Below are 20,890 nucleotides of genomic sequence, written 5' to 3'. Positions count from 1 at the left end.
TCTTTTCGCTGGACTTTCAACTTTTCTTTTCGCTGGACTTTCAACTTTTCTTTTCGCTGGACTTTCCACTTTTCTTTTCGCTGGACTTTCAACTTTTCTTTTCGCTGGACTTTCAACTTTTCTTTTCGCTGGACTTTCAACTTTTCTTTTCGCTGGACTTTCAACTTTTCGCTGGACTTTCAACTTTTCGCTGGACGCCCAACTTACGGTGCATGTGGTCATTGAGGAGCATTGTTTACATTTTTGCGTCACAAGAAGCCACATAACTTCCTTGTTATTAAACTGTTACTTCACTGTTGATAGAATTATCAGTACCATTTTTAATTGTTATGTAGTGTTATATTGTTTTACTTTATTGCTGGCAGAATATTATTTCCACCAAAGGACAGTAACTGTAAAGGGTTCATGAAGGCCATGACTTTTCCAAAGTTCTGTTTTTGTGAATTGTAGCGTATTGCACTGCCGTATTGTCATTGGTAGTGAATTGTGCAATATTGGAGAAGTCTACTGTGATTTTCTACGTGTGTTAGAAATGTTTGATCACTGGCAAAATTGTTTGAATGTCCCACATACTGATTTTGATAGTTACAGCAATCGTGTTCAGACTATATTACTGTCATGGCAGTATATTAACAAATTATTGGCTGTGCGTATACATGTGATGTTAAAACTGGACAGAGTGAACTTGTAATGTCAGACTAATATATATAGTGTGTGTGTCTTGAAATTTTGGTAATTTGTGTCCTGAATTTATCATTGTTACTTAAAAACAGATATGTACAAAAATGCAGAGGGAGGACAACCAGAAGATGCTGTGACACCATCCTCGACTACAGATGAAGACTCATTTGAGACCCCGAAAAACGGAATTGAAGAGTTACTCAAAGCATCTGGTTATGCAGATGAACCACAAGAGCGCAATGCAAGATCTGTTGATATTGAGTAAGTTGACATTCTTCTTCTCCTGCTTCGTACTGATTACTAGTTTTATCATTTGTGAAAAGGATAGATTGCTACTCACCATAAAGACGACATGTTGAGTTGCCAATAGGCTCAATGAAAATACTATCACACACTGAGCTTTCAGCCAACGTCTTCTTCAGAAAGGAAAACGCACACACATTCACACAAGTGCACACACCTCATGCACACATGACCATTGTCTTTGACTGCTTTGAACAGAATGCAACTGTGTTGCATTGAGCAGAAGTGGCAATGCAGTGTGGGGTAGGGAATGTGGAGGGATAGCATGGTGCAAACATTGGGAGAGGAGTCGGCACTACCTGGTGGAGCGTTCAGGGAGTAGGTGACAGAACAAGGCTACCAGGCTCAATGCCATGAGGCTTTGGAGCGGGGGGGGGGGGGGGGGGTGTCAGGGAGCAGAAAAAGAGGAGACCAGAGAAAGGGGGAAAGACAAGTGGGTGAGTTGCCAGAGAATGGTGAACAATGAGGGTGAGAGGAATTGAATTGGGAGGAGGTGATAGGACGGGGGGGGGGGGGGGGCGGGGGGGGGGGGGAGCAGAAGCTGTTAGGGGGAAGGTGGGGGGGATGGGTGGTTGAAGTAGGTTAATGCTAGTATGATTTCAGGGCCTGAGAACTCCCACATCTACAGTTCAGAAAAGTTGGAGGTGGAGGGGAGGATCCAGATGGTCCAGGTTGTGAAACATGCTATATTCAGCTGCATGTTGTGCCACAAGTTGGTGTACTGAGATTTTGACCACAGTTTGGCATTGGTGTCATTCATCTTGGTGAACATCTGGTTGGTTGTCACAACAATTTAAAAAGCTGTGCAATGTGATCTTCGGCTTTCCCTGAACTCAACTGTTTGTACTGTTGTCTGTAGTCCAGGCAAGTGCAGTCATTTTTGTAATATGATATTTCAGCAGCATAACTTGCCATCGTCTTCTGGTGATACCTGTAGAATGAACATCTTTGCTACATCCCACCTCCTTTATACTCTTATGGCTCCCCACCCCTTCTTCCACTGCCAGTTGCATGCCACGATGGATGAAGTGGTGTGGCATGAGGGTGTGAATTCTGGTCCCTCAGTATTCCTGTGGCCTGCATCGGGTGCGGAAGTTGCTCTTGGCCAACACTGTGATTTTAGTTGGCTAGGTACTGGGTCCCAAGCTTCACTGAGAGTGAATTCAGTGTCTCTGTTGATCAGCCTATCAGCCTCTCGTATTTCAATAGCTGATCAACAAATATACTGGGTTTACTCTCAACAAAGCTTGGAACCCAGCACTCGGCCAAGTAAAATCACAGCATTGGCAGAGAGTGACTACTGTACTCGATGCAGGCCACAGGAGTACTGAGGGACCAGAGTTCGCACTCAGCATCGAGCAATGCCATCCCCCACACCACTCTACCCATCACAGTGTACAACCAGCAGTGGAGGAAGGGGTGAGAGCAATAAAGAGTATAAAGGAGCTGGGATGTAGCAAAGATACTCGATCTACAGGTATCACATGAAGGTGATGGCAAGGTACATAGTTGAAACATCGTGGTACAAAAATGACTGCACCCAGCTGAACACCCGACAATGGTGCAAAAAGCCATACAGTGATGGTAGCAGAACTGGTATATGACATGGATGCTTTCACAGGTGGTCTAGCCTCTGAAGTAGTGGGATAAGCCTGTGAAATTCCTGGAACAGGAAGTGCTGGTTCGATGGATTAGGCAGGTCTTGCACATGGATCTCCCTGTGGCAATGGGATGGTATTAGGGGGCACTCCTTTGTAGCTGATTCCTGTGAATGGTGGGAGGACTGGGATTGTGTGGGGATGTGTCACGGGAAATCTGTTTGCAGAAAAGGTCTGCAGGATAGTGCCAGTTTGTGAAAGCGTTTGTGAGACCATCAGCATGCTTTGCAAGGGAGTTCTTGTCACTGCAGATACACCCTTCCCAGGTGGCCAGGCTGTATGGGAGGGATTTTTTGGTGTGGAAGGGATGGCAACAGTTGCTGGCTGGTGGGTGTAATGTGGACAGAGGTGTGGATGGAGCATTCAGAGGTAACTCTGGCAGAGTTTATAGGTGGAGGAGACAGACAAATGGCAGGGGCCTTCCAGTAGTCATGACAACAGTAGTGAACTATTTGTCTGCATGCAGGATGATTAGGTCAGGATCTGTTTTGAGGCTTTGTATGGTTGCGTTTTCTTCTGCTGAAACATTGGTTTCTTAGGAAGGGACCTGGGGAAGGATGGTGAGGCCAAGCTGGAGGTAAGGAATTCCTGTAAGGTGACCAGGGAGTGGTTGGTTGAGAGTGGGGAGGATGTGAGGATTACAGTTGGATGGTGGTATGAACTGGGAAGCACATTGTTCAATTTTGGGATTATGTTGGCATTGGTTGGAGAAATTGGTGGAAAAGAAGTGTTTCCGTTGCAGGGATCAGGAAGAGGAGAGTAGGTCTTTGAAAAGTCCAACATGTTTAAATTTGGGTTAGGGTTTGAAGCTGAGACCATTAGATAAGAATGAAACTTCTGCAGAGCTGAGGATTTTGGTGGAAACTTTTAACAGCAGTATTCTGGGATTGTTTCAGTTCTCGATTTTGTGGAGTATTGAAGGGAGTTTTGGGGGATATGGCAAGCTGAAAAGGTCATCTAGGCAGGGTTTGAGTGCTATAAGGAGTTGTTGAATACAAACACTGTGGGTAGGATAGGAGTTGCATAGTGGTGGCCCAATGAGGCAGTAGAATATCAGCAGGCTGGATAACTTATGGAGGTGGTGTCTCGAATGCTCTTCCAGATGCTGAAGTGCAAGAAATTCAATTTCAGAGATGTGATGTATGTAGTAGGAATTGCACAGTAACAGTATCTTGTGGAGGGTGCAGAGATGGTTTCCAAGTGAATGATACCATCACTTCCTTCACCAATTCTCCATCATCCCCACTCCTTTACCTCCAGGAGTCCTACTCGTCACTGCTGATGCCACTTCCCTATACACCAACAGCCCTCATGCCCATATTGTTGCCGCTACTGAACACCACCTCTCCCAGCGTCCTTCAGACTCCAACCCACTACCTCGATTCTCATAAACTTTACGAACTTTACACTAACACGCAACTACTTCTCCTTTGAAGCGAAGATATACAAACAAATCTGCTGTTCAGCGGTAGACACCCTCCTATGCCAACCTGGTTATGAACCATCTAGGGGAAACCTTCCCAGCCTTCCAAATCCTCAAACCACTTCTCTGGTTCACGTTCAGGTCAATTGATGATATCTTCATGATCTGGGCTCAGGGCCGAGGCACTACCCTCATTCGTTGACAGTCTCAACACCTTCTCTCCTGTCCACAGATTTACCATACCGTACCCCCGCACACTCCTAACCATCCTACCATCCCAAGAATAGGCTACAAAGGAGTGCTCCCTATGCCATGCAACACCACCCTGGACTGAAGCAACTGAACCACATCCTTCATCAGGGCTTTGATTATATGTCATCATGCCCTGCACTGAGGGACATCCTACCGAAGATCCTTCCCACCCCTCACAAAGTGGTGTTCCATCATCCACCCAACCTCCACATCATCATAGTCCGCCCCTGTGCCACACCCACTGGCCATCCCAGAAGGGAGTAATCCTTACAACAATTCCTCCACTTCAAAAACCATCCTAGCCTAAACCTATGATAACCCGCCATCCCCACACCCTACACCCTATTGTTTCTGCCCCCCATGTCCTATCACCTTCTCCCAGCTCACGCCCTCTCACCCTAATTTTCATCCTCTCACCTCATTGCCGTCCCCTTGCCATCAGTGTGTGTTGTTCTTTGCCAATACACAAGCTGGTCTTTTCCCCTTCTTAGCCCCCCCCCCCCCCCCCCCCACACACACACACACCAGCCTCCTACAATGCCCCTGGCAGCCTTGTCCTACCACCTAGAACCTGCAAGCTCTACCAGCTACCATTGACTCCTCTCCTCCCACCCATACTCTGCTATCCTGTCCCCTTTCCAGCTCCACTCTAGGTTGGTGCTTTTGCTTGACACGACACAGTTGCAGTCTGGCTCGAGCGGTTTGAGATAGTAGATATGTGTACATGAAACATGCTTATTTGTGTGAATATGTGTGTCTTTTCCTTTCTTAAAAAGGCTGTGGCCAAAAGCATAGTGTGTGACAATGTTTTTGTTGTCTGTCTACAACCCAATGTGTCATCCTTATGGGGAACAGAACATCTTTTTCATAATGTTGTTAATATTCCAGTCTGGACTTTTAATTGTTTGTTGTAGCTCTAAAGTTTTTATTTTTGATGTAATTTGCTACAATTGTTTAGAATGCTGGTCTTAAGGTTTAACGTATTGACAAGCTCATACAGTCATCAACATAAGTAATAGCACCGATTGCACCCATCTCTGGAAGTTTGCCTGTGCTAGAATGCTTTAACACCTGGCTACTGAGAGCCAACCATTTTTGGAATAACTCCATATATAGTCCTGCTGAGTGATTGAAACATTCTTTCTCAAATTGTTGGTCATTACGTTTTAAAAGCTAGTTTGAAATTTCTCTTTTACAATTTGTTTGTTGTTGTTTTAGGAGATGGTTTGAGACTATTGTCATGTAAAAGTTGGCCAGCATAATTGATTTAAGCTACTCAGGTACACTAATACCATGCACTACATAATATATAAATTGCAATTTTTTTCCTGAATAATAATCATACAGAAGTAAAGTAAAAGTAAAATCTATGTTTTTTTCCATGTGTGTGTATGTGTGTAATGAATAAAGGATTACTACATGAAATAAATATTCTACATCTACATTTACACTCCGCAAGCCATCCAACAGTGTGTGGCAGAGGGCACTTTATGTGCCATTGTCATTACCTCCCTTTCCTGTTCCAGTCGCGTATGGTTTACGGGAAGAATGACTGCCAGAAAGCCTCCGTGTGTGCTCAAATCTCTCTAATTTTACATTCGTGATCTCCTCAGGAGGTATAAGTAGGGGGAAGCAATATATTAGATACCTCATCCAGAAATGCACCCTTTCAAAACCTGGACAACAAGCTACACCGTGATGCAGAGCGCCCTCTTGCTGAGCCTGACACTTGAGTTTGCTAAACATCTCTGTAACGCTATCACGCTTAACAGATAACCCTGTGACGAAATGCACCGCTCTTCTTTGGATCTTCTCTAACTCTCCATCAACCCGACCTGGTACAGATTCCACACCGTTGAGCAATACTCCAGTATAGGTCGAATGAGTGTTTTGTAAGCCACCTACTTTGTTGATGGACTACATTTTCTAAGGACTCTCCCATTGAATCTCAACCTGGCATCCACCTTACCAACAATTAATTTTATATGATCATTCCACTTCAAATCGTTCCGTACGCATACTCCCACACATTTTACAGAACAGTGTTCGTTCTGCTATCATATAATTATCAATAAAGGATCCTTCTTTCTGTGTATTCACAATACATTACATTTGTCTATGTTAAGGGTCAGTTGCCACTCCCTGCACCAAGTGCCTATCCGCTGCAGATCTTCCTGCATTTCGCTGCAATTTTCTAATTCTGCAACTTCTCTGTAAACTACAGCATCATCTGCGAAAAGCCGCATGGAGCTTCCGACACTATCTACTAGGTCATTTATATATATTGTGAAAAGCAATGGTCGCATAACACTCCACTGTGGCATGCCAGAGGTTATGTCAACGTCTGTAGAAGTCTCTCCATTGAGAACAACATGCTGTGTTCTGTTTGCTAAAAACTCTTCAATCCAGCCAGACAGCTGGTCTGATATTCTGTAGGCTCTTACTTTGTTTATCAGGCAACAGTGCGGAACTGTATCGAACTGTATCGAACACCTTCCGGAAGTCAAGGAAAATGGCATCTATCTGGGAGCCTGTATGTAATATTTTCTGAGTCTCATGAACAAATAAAGCGAGTTGGGTCTCACACGATTGCTGTATCCGGGATCCATGTTGATTCCTACAGAGTAGATTCTGGGCTTCCAGGAATGACACGATACTCGAGCAAAAAACATGTTCTAAAATTGTTCAACAGATCAATGTCAGAGATATAGGCCTATAGTTTTGCGCATCTGCTCGACGACCCTTCTTGAAAACTGGAACTACGTGTGCTGTTTTCCAATCATTTGGAACTGTCTGTTCCTCTAGAGACTTGTGGTACACGGCTGTTAGAAGGGGGGCAAGTTCTTTCATGTACTCTCTGTAGGATCGAATTGGCATCCCGTCAGGTCCAGTGTACTTTCCTCTGTTGAGTGATTTCAGTTGCTTTCCTATTCCTTGGACACTTATTTAGATGTCAGCCATTTTTTCGTTTGTGCAAGGATTTAAAGAAGGAACTGCAGTGCGGTCTTCCTCTGTGAAACAGCTTTGGAAAAAGGTGTTTAGTATTTCAGCTTTACCCATGCCATCCTCTGTTTCAATGCCATTATCATCCCAGAGTGTCTGGATATGCTGTTTCGTTCCACTTACTGATGTTTCAGTCCACTTACTGATTTAACGTAAGACCAGAACTTCCAAGGATTTTCTGTCAAGTCGGTACATAGAATTTTACTTTCAAATTCACTGAACGCTTCACGCATAGCCCTCCTTACGCTAACTTTGACATTGTTTAGTTTCTGTTTGACTGACAGGTTTTGGCTGCGTTTAAATTTGCAGTGAAGCTCTTTTTGTTTTCGCAGTAGTTTCCTAACTTTGTTGTTGAACCACGGTGGGTTTTTCCCCGTCCCGTACAGTTTTACTCGGCACGTACCTGTCTAAAATGCATTTTACGATTGCCTTGTACTTTTTCCATAAACACTCAACATTGTCAGTGTCGGAACAGAAATTTTCGTTTTGATCTGTTAGGTAGTCTGAAATCTGCCTTCTATTACTCTTGCTTAACAGATAAACCTTCCTCCCTTTTTTTATATTCCTATTTACTCCCGTATTCAGGGATGCTGCAATGGCCTTGTGATCAGTGATTCCCTGTTCTGCACTTACAGAGTCAAAGTTTGGGTCTGTTTGTTATCAGTAGGTCCAAGATGCTATCTCCATGAGTCAGTTCTCTGTTTAATTGCTCAAGGTAATTTTCGGATAGTGCACTCAGTATAATGTTCCTACCACCGGTCCTAAACATTTGATCACTTTGAACGTTACGAGAAAGACCATTACTCTTTTTCTGGAAACTATCCTCTCAGTTCCTTTGGACTACTCTGTTTAAAGTACAGCCTATATTGCTACATTTTTTCAAACTACTTAGTGAAGCATCCATGGTACGCTTCCTGAGGGAGGTTTTATATGTTAATCACAAATATTCCAGTGTTTCAAAATGTTGACTGTGGATGGTTTCTTAACTTGTGTAAAGAAAGAGAAGTCTGGTGAGAAGAAAACAGGATTGTAAGGTCCCTACTAGGCAATTGTGTTTTAGTGATGGAGCCAGAACCCACTCAGTTGCCTCTGTCACAGCTTCTGAATTTCCAAAAAATTTAATAAGATATGTCCAGCATACAGTTATTGTGTCACTTTGTTCAACTATGGTTGTCAGCATATAAAATGAACACAAATCTTTCCCTGGACATCCTCATGAGTCCACTCCAACTGCAGAAGCACCATGAGGAAGATCATGACAAGCAAATGTGACACTTTGTCTCTGTCAACACGTCTTCTCTTTTTTTTTTTTTTTTGCCACCTGGAATGGTGATTCCTCCAGTGGTCTAATGTAAATCTTAGAGGTGACCATTTAAACAATCATAAGAGCATGTGAATTGTCCTGTTGTGTACAGTAAGCATTCTTTTCAATAATTCTCTGAACACTACATGCTGTTTCTAGTTGAATCTAGATTTATCTGGTTTTGAATCTGGAAACCAAAAAGTGTCTAAACCAAAAATTTTGATGTTGTCAAAGAGTTGACTACTAACAAGGTTAGTTGCTGAGCTACATTTTTATACTTGGCTGGGGCTATGATGTGACCCTGCCATGAGACTAACTGGCCATTGTAAATCGCTACTTTGTACTCAGGAGATCTCGATTGCAGGGAGCCAGTGTGTCAGTATGTGTCCTCATTAATAAGATACAGATCCAACTGGCAATGTGCTGGTGCTCCATTGATTTCCTGTTGTAACATGTGGTGCTGCATCCTGTCTGCTGCTGCTGTTATGGCCACTTCCAAGGTAGCATGCAGCATGTGACGGACAATGTAGTTGATGATTGCCGGCCGAGGCAAACATTCATGATGTGCCCCCAGTTTGTAGCATGCAAAAAAATGATGGCACACAAAGGGCAGTGATGCCATTGATCTGTGGGATGCAATCTGGATGTGATTTGATACAAAAAACTTTTTTAGGACACTTAGACACTATAGTTGCAGTGACTTGCACAGGCACAAGCGGTAGCTGTAGTATGCAGTCAGTGTGTGTCTGATATGTTCTCCCTGTTGATATTTGTGCTGGCCAGTGAATCCATGTCACCATCAAATACTAAAAATATTACATCCAGAGTTCGTACCAGAAACAATACCCATCAAAGCCTGTATTACCACTTCGGGATAACAGCTGTAGCACCGTCCCACTGTGGGTTTGGGATTAGTGTATAGCATAGCAGAATACTGTGTTGCTGTGTGACTAAACAGCAGCCATATAAGCAAACTTGATACCAAACTCAATACAACTTTATGTATGATAACAGGCTCTCTAAAAACCTTCACCAATTATCTCCCAATTTCTAATCCATATCGCTCCACTTTAACTCGGAAGACAGGAAGCTTTTATAAGTGATTATAAGGATGTACTTGGACAACACTGAGCTTCCCAATCATACCTATGTCCCAAGTGCTACATCTGACAGGCTAAAATCCAGGCAACTAGCAGAAGTCCGTGAAGAAGGATTTAAGATGTGCCAGAAGTGTAAGCAAATATGGATCCAGCAAACACCAGCAGGAGTACAAAATGGACTATAAAAGGACTTTCCTTTCAAGTGGGAAAAAAAGTGCCTGGCTCGTCTTGCAGCTGCATTGGACACCCCAGTCCATTCAACACATTGTGCAGGAGTGTACTTTAACATGGTACCCAGGCAATGCAAATGACTAACTGTCTGACCCTGACCACAGGTTCTGTTGACTGAGTTGAGAAATTAAATTTAATGTTATAAACTGTTGTACCATATATGTAAGATATTTCCATTCTGTTTTATATATTTTTCCTTAATTCCATTCTATCTGAGTAATAATTCCATATGTTCTGCCATGTACTAAATTAATACATTGTCATTCACATAGAAGATAATGTGAAATTGGACGAGTCTTTTTGAAATATCTTGAACATAAAATTAGTTTGTGTAGTAAGTTTTTTTATCTCCATCTCATTAATTTTGCTTTCACTTATCTCAATAGGCTGTCAGAATAATGCTCCTTTAATAACTCCGCATTGCTCAAAATCAACTTGTATTTCAGCTCTGGTAGAGCATCTCCCTCAACAAGAGAGGCGATTGCAGGCATGCTGAGTATTAGTGGATCCTTTTTAAATGAAGCTGGCAGCTCTAAAGCAGATCTTGCACCTAGGTTACAGGGGAAAAATTCACAGTTGGATGAAGAAGGCTTGGAAGCAATGGGGAAAGTCCACCAAGATGAAGATTACAGTAAGTTGAAATGTTGCATTGGATAGAAGCTTAATAGCATTAACATTATTTAATACTTTCTGTGTTTTGTTTGCTGTACACAGCTCCTTTAAAAGCCAGCCATTTAACACACACTTGTACAGTATACAAAAGATAAGGCTTGACCCTTTTGCTGCATTCTGTACTAAGGGTGTTTTTCTTTATGGCGGTACTGCTCGCCAAATGTTGGTGCCTATGCTGATAGTGTTCTGGCCAACATGAAATACTTATCAGCTGATTTTTCGAAAACTATTGGATGAAAAATATTTGATTTTTGCACATCTTCGGTTGATAAAGAACTGAATTTCTTTTTGTTATTCGTTATACTTACTGCACGAAATTTTGAAGAGTCTGCAGAGCTTCGAACATATTGCATAAACTTTGCATCCGGTTGATTTTTATCTCGTACATTGCACTGAATTGTAGTAGCAACTTCTGCCACCGAATGTATCAGGATGCCCAAATGTAGCGGGGAGAGGTAGAAGGCAAGTGATTTATTATTTCCAACTACAGTGCCGTGTTCCCCTTCGTCTGCGTCACCGGGTCCCACAATGCTGAAGACACCACTTCGCTGTCTGTGAAATGGCTTGGCATGGAATGGCTGCCTCAGCTACCCATGCATGCACTGTGCGTCGGCCTTGTATGCCAGTGGAGTTGCGTCGCTGTCAGGATGCTGGCATTTGACTCAGCGGCCTGTGTCCCTGCCAACTCAGTGCCGCTCGGTGTGAGCCACAGGTGGCCAGCAGCGTGCTCCTCACCAGTGCGGCTGAAATTGTGGCGACAACAAGCGCCTGCAGTCCAGTGTCCGAATCTGTGGCCCTCACTTCGGGATACCGCCGGCATGTGTGGGAAGCCAGGACGACTGCCCACAGTAGCGAGCCGTGGAGTGGCCCACCGCTGGCTGGCTACGGACCCTGCATTGGCCTCAGAGGGTCGAACCAGTGACCCGCCATGGACTGGAACGCTGGCGCCCCATCTGCTGCTGCGTGTAGCTGGTAGTGTGACACACCCCGCCGTCCAGGAGAGCTGACACACTTGAATCAATCTCATTAGCAACCCACACCTATTTATATGTGGCTGTGTGCCTCTGTTTTGCCATATGCGCCACTTCAAGTCACGTACTCGTGACACGCTAGGTTGGCCAGTGGACCCCTTGTGCCTGTGATTTGCGATATGCAAAACTGCTATGTATACTCTTTCAGCATCTTCAAATTTTGTACTCCTGTCTTCCTCAGTTGTGTGTATTGCTAATTTTTACCATCTGGACACACACACACACACACACACACACACACACACACACACACACAGTTTGGCAATAACATTTGATCTTCGGCAAAAACATTTCACACTCGGCAACAGAAACCAAAACATTGCATTGAAACAAGCGTTCAGTTCATAGTGCTATGGAATGTGGGGAAAAAACCGCAAATTGGCATTCATAAGAAGAACAACAACACCAAAAATGAAACAGGAGCATAATATGTTAGAAATTGTCCACGCAACCTATAAGTACAGTTCAAAACATTACTACTTAATAGGAAATACCAACCACCAAAGCTGTTTATAACCTATATGCACAGTGACAAAAATGTGAATTAAATAGCTAACATATGTCCATATTCCAGGCCACGGATGATGCATTGCAGAAAATAAAGGCGAAACGTGTATGGCACTAAAATTGTGTTTTATTCAGTTGTTGTCAGACGGTCCATAAGTAAAAATTATCAATATACCGTGATATTACATGCAACTGCGGAAGACAGGACTACTAAAATTGAAGATGTTAATACAGCTATGTCAAGCATTCCCTGTCAATGTGTACAACAGGTTCAAGAAAATACATCTGAGACTCCATAAGATGATACAGCACATGAAATTCAACAAAACATGCAAAAAGAATGATTTAATTCCAAGTTACATCAATGTAAAGGTTAAAAACAGTTCTACAGTGGCACAAAAGTTGAAATCATTTGCAGAACGATATTGGTTACTACATGAAATTAAGCTGGTCTAATCGGAAAAAAACACCTAAACATGATGCTCTATGAGACTCATCTAGAATTGGCAAAAAACGTAGGAAACGCCACAGTTTTCATGGCACTAGTAGAAAAAATTAAACACAACACATACACAGCAATGAAACATTTACAAAACAAACATAAACAGAAGATAATGAAACTAACAGTAAAAAAGACACAAAAATACATTTGCATTTTAAATGTGAAACCACATGAAAACCAACACACATTCCATCCACGTTTAGTTAACCTAACAGAGACAGAACCACATTAAAATGAAAAAATGCTCTTGGAAAAAGGTTTGAAACACTGTACCAATGGCAAAGTGAACAATCAATACCTAGAAAATCTCATAGTAGAAACTGAACACATCCTTACACGTGAAGAACAATAAAATAATTGTGAAATAAACATAGGACTGACAAGAGAACTAGTAAAAGAAGAAATAAAAGGCATAATAAAACAAACACAGCGGACACACAATAAGAACAACCAAACAGAAGCAGCCACTATGAAAAGGTTAAAACAAAAGTTAACAAACAATAACATATTAATAACAAGAGCAGACAAGGGAAATGTAACAGTACTCATGGATAAAGAGCACTACATCACAAAAACCAAGGAATACACAAACACCAATACCATTTAAAATCTGAAGTCAGATCCAACTACAAAATTCCAGGTAAAAGTTAAACGAACACTGAAAAACATTGAACACACACTCACAGACAAACAGAAATACTACATAACACAGAAAAACCCACAATCACCATCACTCTGCAGTCAACCGAAAGTACATAAAGACGGAATGCCAATGAGAGCTGTTAACTTCAAGAAGGCCCCAACATACCACATAGCCAAACACCTCCAAAAGTTAGTTACAAAACACTATAAAGTAGAAAACAACAGAACAGTGATAAACACAGGAAACCTAATGGAAATCATACAGAACATACAGGTACCACACACAGCATCACTGATTTCATTCGACATAGGAAATATGTATACCTCCATCTCTATCAGAGAAACAATAGAAATCATAGAACAAAATCTCTCATCCCACAGCAACCTCACCACAGACACAATAAAAGAAATAACAGATATGCTCAGACTGACAACTGAACAAAACTACTTTCAGTTTGAGAAAGAATATTATCTACAAAGTGATGGACTGCCCATGGGATCCCCAATATCAGGAACACTAGCAAACATTTTCATTAGTCACCTAGAAAATCAGATATTTGAAAAGATAACCACTAATGAAAGTTTCAAAATCATATATTGGTACAGATACGTGGATGACATTATTTGTCTGGTAGATGAGCCAAGTGAAAAAATAGATGAACTCCATTCGGAAATAAACAAAGCTCATCAGAACATAAAATTCACACTTGAAAAAGAAAAAGAAAATCAAATAAATTTTCTTGACATTACAATAAAAAAGAAAATGGCAAACATACATTTAACATCTTTAGAAAACCAACAGCCACAGACACAATAATACATTCCACATCCATCCACCCCCACAGCCAGAAACATGCAGCACTAAGACACATGTTACATATATTAAACAGAATCCCACTCAGAAGGAGAAGCTGTGAACAAGAAATGGGTACACTCATACAAATAGCTAGGAACAATGGGTACGACACGCATGTGGTACACAGGCTCAATCAAAAAATAAAAACACAAATACAAAACAAACACAACATTTCCAGAATACGAAAGAACTCACAAGCTGAAAACTTACAAACACACTCAACAAACACACACAATGACAATCCGACACAGAAAAGATCCAGATGGTACACCATGACATACACACATAAACTAACACACAGAGTTGCAAACATCCTAGAGAGACAAGGCTTCAAAATAGCATATAAGCCTGGGCAAGCCCTCCAACCACACCTAAGTCAGCCAGCTACCAAGAGGGACAAATTCCAACAATCAGGAATATATAAACTTGAATGTCAAAGTTGTGATGCAGTATACATAGGCATGACATGCAGGAATTTTGAAACAAGATAAAAAGAACATATCAGATGTTGGAAGTATGAAACAAACCATTCTACATTTGCAGAGCATTTAAAACACCATAACCATCATCCTACAAACATGGAACAAGAAATGAAAATAATGAGAATAAGCAAACATGACAAACATCTTATACAAATGCAAGAAAACTTCCACATCCAGAAAGCCATAGCAGAACAAACGTGATAAATGAACAAACACACATCAGTACATGTTCCCTATTACACTTAATAAAGGAAATGATAACATAAAACAAAAAAAAAACTCTTCCCCACACCATCTGGACACACACACGCGCGAATGCATACATGAACAGATCACAGATACTTTAATAACTACACTCGAAAGTTAGGCAATAACATTTGATCTTTGGCAAAAACATTTCATACTCGGCAACAGAAACCAAAACATTGCATTGAAACAAGCGTTCAGTTCATAGTGCTGTGTAATGTGGGAAAAAACCGCAAATTGGCATTCATAAGAAGAAGAACAATGCCAAAAATGCAACAGGAGCGTAATATGTAAGAAATTGTCCACACAACCTGTAAGTACAGTTCAAAACATTACTACTTAATAGGAAATACCAACCACCAAAACTGTTTATAACCTATAGGCACAGTGACAAAAATGTAAATTAAATAGCTAATATATGTACATATTCCAGGCCACTGATGATGCCTTGCAGAAAATAAAGGCGAAACGCGTATGGCACTAAAATTGTGTTTTAATCAGTTGCTGTCAGACGGTCCATAAGTAAAAATTATCAATATACTCTTTCAGCATTTTGACAGCCCTATGGCATGTATTCTACTTCGCAACTGTTGGTATGCATAACTTACTGCAGTCCAGCTCGCACCTGGCTGTAACTTGTGCTCAGAATATTGCACAAAACTAACTCTCCCTATCCTAAACGGTGGTGCCGCTACAGAATGAAATGTAGATAAGATAGTGAAATATTATTTATAATTGAGAGCTGAAAGACATCGCATTTCGTTCTCAAGTTATTGGGTTTGTTATCCAATAGATGGTTGTGCGTGAGACGCCCATTCCTGTCCTTGTGCATCATAAATCATTGTCATAAGTATCATCATATGTCATGAACAGTTCAAGACAGCTAAATGAGTTTTTTTGCAAATGATAACACGCAATGAGGCACATACGTTGCATTTAGCTACACATGGAAGTAACTCGTCCACAGCAGTGAGGGTATGAGGGCTCAGGATGTGTTTACACACCCACAGTAGTGAAAGGGTTAGAGTATTAGATAGTAATAAAGAAGTGAGTGACACAAATTTCTACTGTATAGTGAATGCACCAGTGAATCCAGGAAATGGCTGGATACAGCCTCTGAGGAACCAGCAATTAGTTCCTTAGTTTCACATTACAGGTGCTGTATCTACTGAAGCTGATACCTGATAAAATTCAGGTGAATGGTTATCAATCTGGGGGGGGGGGGGGCAGGGGGGGGGTTGATGGTTCATTACAAAATAATATTCTGCTTCTGTTGCATGCTCTACAGTTCTTGCTATGGCAGCTGTTAAGAACCAGAATTTATATTTAAAATACAACAGATATTGAGCATGCAATATGCGATGGCTTGAGTATGTATGTATGTACTATTAGATGAATTGTGTGATGTGTTGTTGGCCACTCCGTTTTTTCCCAGTGTAACAACACTTCGTATGTATGCATGGAAATAATTTGAACCTGGTCACATTAAAAACACTGTGAATGTAAAACAGTTCAGACACAATCTGCACAGTTTCATCAACCACCGCAGAACAGTATGACTGTTCAGGATCAAAAGAACAAGACATAAGTGCTTCTTCATCATACTGTAGGTCTTTGCATTGAAACTTTATTTGTTTAGTAAGTTTTCTAAAACAGAATGCAATTCAGTTTGCGCCGAACCAACTGAGAAAAGACTGCATGCAGCACACAGGAAAGATCCTTTTTTCTCCTGTAAAGAACAAATGGTGATTGCTTTCTAACATGAAAGAAAATTCTTACTCATACAAATAAATCGTACCTGTAACATAGCCATCATTCGCATTTCTCTGATAATAATGAGTGAGCCACCTTTCACCCTCCCAAAAAAAGAAAAACCACCATTACTGAACTCAAGGAAATTAAACAGTGTCTCACTATGCTGATGAAACAAATTTGAATTAACCTGACTTTAGTTGCACAGGGCAAAATTATTTGTTCTAGGACATATTGCTTTCAAATATTAAGCTAGAGCTCACTAATCATATTTAATTACCATCACAATGTTGCAGTTACATTGAAATTGCTTTCACAAAAGATGAAATACTCTTGGCTTGAATTCACAATTGATATTACAAACACAAATTAGAAAAATGGATGATCTCAATAGGAAACAATAATGGAAATTGATTGGTGCAGCTGGCCGTAACTTTACCAGCAAACAAGACATATGACACACACACACACACACACACACACACACACACACACACACACACACACACACACACACATTTGTTGGTGACAAAACAAACACCTGTGTTATTGAAAACCTATTAGACAATACTATGCTTCTCTCACTGCGGCACAACTTCAAAGCTGGCCATTTCTGTATAGCTGTAGTAATGCTGCTGCCTTCAAAGCAAGCTTAACCATAGTCGAAAGAAAATCAGGTGTAATTACTGGCCTGTCCTGCTCAGAGGCCTTACACGAACCCCACTGGACATTTATGGGATGAACCAGAATGTTAGATGCGTGCCAGATTAATTCATCCCAAGACCCATTAACAAGTACTTGCTGTGCCATAGAAAAGAATCAAGGGAAACAAATTGTGTCCAACCTCCTACAGTGTTTGGAATTTCATGTTCACTCAGAGGTATTCTGATGTCAATCTTATCTGTAACCAGAAATGCCAAGTTTTGATAGAGAGACTGAGATAAGACACTAAATAGCTAATAGCTTAAAAAAATTTAAGCCTAAAAAGCTTCTTGGTTTCAACATACATTCCATTGTTCTAGTTGTAGGTTAGTTCAGAAGCCTAACTCTTCACCAGATATAGAAAATCAGTGGCAGCATTGAATCCCTTTGTTTGCAGATTCATTTAGTATTCATCTGCAGACTAGTGCGAGTATCTCACAAGGGTACTTGCTATAAGTGTAAGGTCTTCCTTCACTCTTTCCATGATAATTAAAAGTGCAGGGAAATAAATGTTTAATTTATTGGTAGCCCTGCGCCTCCTATATGGACGTTTCAGTCACAGCTCCCAAACAAGATAAGTAATTTTAGTAGTAATAAACTGTTTCTAACACTTTAAACTTTAAACTAATTTATTGTGTTAATTATAGTGCTCTTCAAGGGTACCATTAAAAGTTTTTGTCTTACTCGCGTATTTTCACAGTAGTCACGTAAAGTTCGTTTTGTTTACATATCGCGGCCAGGCCGAACTTTTGACCTATCAGATTGAACTTCATACCACAATTTTAAGTGCATTTACTGATAGTTAAGTGTGCTAAATATGTTTGCTGCCCCTTTATATCTGTAGAGTATCGTCATCTCTTAAGTAATTTCCAGTAATAAACTTCTGAACCATTGTTTACATTTTCGCGAGTAGGCCTAATTTTTCGTACACGTATTTTCATTGTATTCCGGTAACTTAATTTAATTGTCTTTCTGTCACTAAATTCGATTTGTATGATGAGTGTAATGTGCCTGACGTGCCGTAGAATTGTTAGCTTCGGGGTCTGGTGTGATGGATGTAGTAACTTTTTTCATTGGGGCGATTGTAGTGTCGTGGGAGTTGGGAAAATGAGCGAGACTCATCAGTGGTTCTGTAGGCTATGCAGTAGAGATAGAAAGATTGTGGAACAGGAGAGGAAAATTGCTGCACTTCAGGCTGAGTTAGATGAGGCTAGGTGAGAACTGGGCAGGTTAAGAGGGGGAGAAGGGTAAACAGTAGTGGGAAGTGGCAACAGGCATAAGGAACAGGCCAAGAAATTCTTCTGACAGCTTTGTTATTAATGTGCAAAATAGGTTTGACCGGTTGCCTCAGTCAGAAACTGATGAGCCTCTCACAGAAGTAGATGTAGACAAGGCTCAACAAGCTTTCAGCAGCAAATTGAATAAGAAGGTAGGGAAGTATGCAAAGAGAAAGAAAGACTTGTTGCTAGGTAGTTCGCATGCTAGGGGTGTGGGCCAACTTCTGCAGGATGAATTAGGGTCAGAATACGAGGTCACAAGTTTTTTCAAACCTAGTGCTGGACTGGGGCAGGTTACAGAGGATTAGGTTCACTATGTAGAGGCTTTACTAAGGAAGATACTGTGGTTATTGTGGGTGGGCCAGGCAACAGTATTGACAGAGATCCGGGGTACAGCATAGAGTGTGACCTGGCAAATATTGCATCAGCATCGAGTCATATCAGTGTTGGGTTTGTGTCGGTTCTGGAGCGCCACGACCAGCCTTATTTGAGCTCTTCTGTCAGGAGAGTTAATTTGGGGTTGGAACGGTTACTAAGATCTGGTGCAGGTTCACACACTGGTGTCGTTCCTGTTGATTCACTCTGTAGGTGGGACTATACTAGACATGGCCTACACCTCAACAAGAAGGGGAAGGGTAAACTGGCTGGGCTGATAGCAGGAAACTTAAAGGGGGGAGGAACTACATCTCATGGTGGAAACTCTTTTTTTAGTGTAAGATCAGTGTCCAGTGGGAAACTCAGCCAGGCAAGTACTAAAGATGTTAAAAAAGTTCAAGATACTCACAAAAGTAAAGTGAAAAATAATGTTAGTATATTTCATCAAAATATTGGGGTATTGAAGAATAAAATTGATGAGCTTCTGCTTTGTTTAGAAGATATAGAAACTGAGAATGTAATAGATGTACTATGCCTATCTGAGCATCACATTGTCACTGATATGCAAAAGGTTAGCATCAATGGGTACAATTTAGCTGCACATATAAGTAGAGATAATATGATGAGAGGAGGAGTTGCCATATATGTCAAAAGCTTCCACAGTGTAAAAAATTTAGAAACTAAAAAAATTTGTGTAGAGCAGCATATGGAAGCATGTGCCACTGAACTAAAACTAAATGATGGCACTTTCATAATTGTAACAGTGTATAGGTCCCCCTCAGGGAATTTCCAGTTATTTCTAGAAAACTTGGATGCTTTGTTATGCTATCTGTCATATAGGGGGAAGCAAATTATCATTTGTGGAGATTTCAATGTTGATTCCCTGAAAGAGTGTAATAGAACGAATGACCTGGTAGTATTACTCAGTTCTTTCAATTTTAGCTCCGTCATTGATTTTCCTACTCGGATAACAAAGAACAGCAGGACATTGATAGATAACTTTTTTATAGACCAAGATAAGTTTAAGGACATAAATGCGTATCCTGTTGAGAATGGTCTTTCAGATCATGGTGCACAGCTAGTTACAGTACATGACATAGCTCCATGCAGTATATCAAATCATAATTTCAAAGCAGTGTGTTCAATTAACAATATAAATATTGCAGACTTTAGGGAAAGCCTAAAGCAGCTAGACTAGTATGATGTGTATATGGAACCCGATGCAAACTTGAAATATAACTTATTTCACGATACATTTTTAAGGGTATTTGAAAATTGTTTTCCCAAGAAAATAGTTAAACATAATTCAAAGAAAACATATAAAAAACCTTGGCTAACTACACGAACAAGAATATCTTGCAACCGTAAAAAAGAGAACTGTATCTAACAGCAGGAGGGAGTACTGACCCTGAAATTGTTCAATATTATAAAAACTATTGTGCGGTACTAAGAAAAGTTATTAAAAAGTCCAGAAGCATGTGTATCATGTCTGAGATCAGTAACTCTGATAATAAAGTTAAAGCAATTTGGAATATTATTGAAAGGGAAACAGGGCAACCAAGAGCACAGGAAGACTTTAGTGCCATAAAACTGAATGACAAGTGTACTAACAAACAATCAGAAATTGAAAATATTTTCAATAATCATTTTTTAAATGTTGTGGAGAAAATAGGATCTAGATCTTCACTAGAAGAGGCAAGGCTTCTAATAGAAGAGGCCATACCTGTGCAGCTTGAAACAACTGTATTTTCACCAACCTCTCCCTCTGAAATCAGTAAAATAATAAACTCACTGAAAAGTAAAAGCTCTTACGGAAATGATGGCATTTCCAACAAGATACTTAAAGCTTGTTTCCCACAGATAAGTAGAATTCTCAGCCACGCATGTAATAG

General features: G+C 40.8%; 1 protein-coding gene across 3 annotated transcripts in view; it reads left to right on the top strand.

Moving 5' to 3' along the window:
* LOC126298228 (lysine-specific demethylase 7B-like) overlaps positions 1–20,890 on the top strand; it is a 182,137-nt gene that overhangs the window by 138,136 nt on the left and 23,111 nt on the right. For 2 of the 3 annotated variants that reach the window (XM_049989533.1, XM_049989534.1), the window contains exons 13-14: positions 774–942; positions 10,401–10,585. In XM_049989533.1, coding sequence (XP_049845490.1) covers positions 774–942; positions 10,401–10,585 — 354 coding nt within the window. The remainder of the gene's footprint in view (positions 1–773; positions 943–10,400; positions 10,586–20,890) is intronic. The other variant, XM_049989535.1, reaches the window with a different exon arrangement.

This window comes from Schistocerca gregaria, chromosome X (genome assembly GCF_023897955.1).
Source record: "Schistocerca gregaria isolate iqSchGreg1 chromosome X, iqSchGreg1.2, whole genome shotgun sequence".
NCBI classification, from domain to species: Eukaryota; Metazoa; Arthropoda; class Insecta; order Orthoptera; family Acrididae; genus Schistocerca; species Schistocerca gregaria.
Note: the sequence above shows the minus strand (reverse complement) of the source record. Positions and strands in the feature narration are given on the sequence as shown.